This window comes from Penaeus chinensis, chromosome 40 (assembly GCF_019202785.1).
Source record: "Penaeus chinensis breed Huanghai No. 1 chromosome 40, ASM1920278v2, whole genome shotgun sequence".
NCBI classification, from domain to species: Eukaryota; Metazoa; Arthropoda; class Malacostraca; order Decapoda; family Penaeidae; genus Penaeus; species Penaeus chinensis.
This window is the reverse complement of record NC_061858.1, coordinates 11,176,282-11,178,781: the sequence shown is the minus strand read 5'-3', so window position 1 is coordinate 11,178,781 and position 2,500 is coordinate 11,176,282. Positions and strand designations below refer to the sequence as shown.

Sequence of the window (2,500 nt, the reverse complement as noted above, 5' to 3'; positions counted from 1 at the left end):
GCCCCAACGGAACCAGACACAACAGCTGCTCCAACAGAACCAGACACAACAGCTGCTCCAACAGAACCAGACACAACAGCTGCCCCAACAGAACCAGACACAACAGCTGCTCCAACAGAACCAGACACAACAGCTGCTCCAACAGAACCAGACACAACAGCTGCCCCAACAGAACCAGAAACAACAGCTGCCCCAACAGAACCAGACACAACAGCTGCTCCAACAGAACCAGACACAACAGCTGCTCCAACAGAACCAGACACAACAGCTGCTCCAACTGAACCAGACACAACAGCTGCTCCAACAGAACCAGACACAACAGCTGCTCCAACTGAACCAGACACAACAGCTGCTCCAACTGAACCAGACACAACAGCTGCTCCAACAGAACCAGACACAACAGCTGCTCCAACTGAACCAGACACAACAGCTGCTCCAACAGAACCAGACACAACAGCTGCTCCAACAGAACCAGACACAACAGCTGCTCCAACAGAACCAGACACAACAGCTGCTCCAACAGAACCAGACACAACAGCTGCCCCAACAGAACCAGACACAACAGCTGCCCCAACAGAACCAGACACAACAGCTGCTCCAACAGAACCAGAAACAACAGCTGCCCCAACTGAACCAGACACAACAGCTGCTCCAACAGAACCAGACACAACAGCTGCTCCAACAGAACCAGATACAACAGCTGCTCCAACAGAACCAGAAACAACAGCTGCCCCAACAGAACCACAGACAACAGCTGCTCCAACAGAAGCCCCAACGACCGAGGGGCCCCCAGGACCACTCATTTTCGACTTCCAATCCAGCGTTCAGGGTTGGACTTTAAGCGAGATGAATGGTGCTGCCTGGAGGAGAGTCACATTCGATAATACAAATCATATCGTGACAGCCCCTCCTGGGGGTGCGAAGGTTTTGCAGGTCTTCCCTTCACATATATTCGCAGGTTCGTATCTCCTTGCAGAATTACAGCTGATATTTCTTGGACAGAGCAAGAAAATTTTACTAATGTACTGTTTGCTCACCAACGTGTCACAGGAACAGCCCTTGCTCAGAGTCCGTTGCTGGAGGCCGTTAGCGAGACTGTGAGGGTCAAGGTCACCTTCTGGATGGATGGGACGCATGACTTCCCTGCTCAGCTGAAGGTCAGGAAGCGTACGGACTACAGGTGAGTTTTTCTTTGAAATTCTTTAACAATCACACAAACGCAATCTTTCCTCATATGTGTTAGTAATTCGACATAGACTGCCATTTTAACGAAATACATTGAACACAAATGGAGACGAATCAATAATTACAATTTACGTTTCAGTACATTTGACATCAATCCTGTAATGAACCTGGATCCGTTTGGCGACCAAGAAAACCACAAATGGGTTGCTTACAGTGCTTACCTGAGATATATGACAATTGGTGAGACATTCACCCTCAATTTAGGTAAGGAGTTATGCTGGCATTGTTAATGTGATGGGCTGTCCTGTGAAACAGAATGCAGACATATAATACCACATTTCATATCTCACAGCCACACAATATAAGTAAATACATAAATATATTACTTTTATTCCACCGTAGAGGGCTCTTTGGGCGGTAATCCAAACAACTCTGTGGCCGTTAACAAGATTGAACTAGAAGGCGTGAAGGTTATTCAAACTGACCTTGCTAACCTAATGGACTTCGAAAATGGCTTGTTTGGTAAGTAAAATACAGAATTCGTGAGTTTATGCACGAGTCAAATAATAAACCTTGCGAGAGATAAAATATAAATACCACATTAAAAAAATACAACACCAGTAAAGCGTGAAGAGAAAATGTGTATTCTGTGTGAAGAAACTGCAGTAATATTTACCGCTTCACAGGATGGTCCACTGGCAACATGGACGGAGGACGCTGGGTGCTACAAAGCTGGAGCGACCTGGATCCCTCCCTGTATGTCCCAAAACCTTCTGACGGCGATAGCTTCCTCTTCGTGGAGCGCTTCGACATCCACTCAGGTGAGCTCATCTCATAAATGGCTCAAACAGTGCAGTCGTCCCGCGATTTCTTTGCATTGGTGATTGGGTATGACAGGAATGCTATATACACCAAGATGAACGATAAAAATGCAGATAGCCTTAAAAAGAACGGGACGGATCAGACTGTATTATCCTCTTTATATCAAGCTTGCCAGGTGTAGTAGCACACAATGTAAACTTCACAGTGAACTCATATAGGACGGTGAATTGAAGACAACATGTAGACTACTAGTGTGACGCCTCTTGTACGTATCAGTAATTCAACTTATCTCATAGATATATTTGTGTGTATGTTCAGCAATGATTTTTTTTTTTATAATTAACTCCGTCGAACTACAGGTGTGATCTCGCTGGAATCACCCGCTTTCCCTATTCAAGCTGGTCAGCGGAAAAAAGTTCATATCAAGTTCTGGATTCGTGGCTCAGTAGTCTACCCTGCAGCTCTCAGGTTAGCCATGTGCTTTGAGAATAAA

At 45.8% G+C, this 2,500-nt stretch overlaps 1 protein-coding gene across 1 annotated transcript in view; it reads left to right on the top strand.

The window, feature by feature from the left end:
* The first annotated feature begins 843 nt into the window (after positions 1-843).
* Positions 844-2,500, top strand: part of LOC125047323 — a 2,343-nt gene continuing 686 nt past the window's right edge. Inside the window, exons 1-6 of the mRNA XM_047645578.1 lie at positions 844-958; positions 1,051-1,180; positions 1,325-1,449; positions 1,588-1,707; positions 1,872-2,006; positions 2,367-2,475. Of these exons, the coding sequence (XP_047501534.1) occupies positions 847-958; positions 1,051-1,180; positions 1,325-1,449; positions 1,588-1,707; positions 1,872-2,006; positions 2,367-2,475 (731 nt within the window). The 5' untranslated portion in view covers positions 844-846. The remainder of the gene's footprint in view (positions 959-1,050; positions 1,181-1,324; positions 1,450-1,587; positions 1,708-1,871; positions 2,007-2,366; positions 2,476-2,500) is intronic.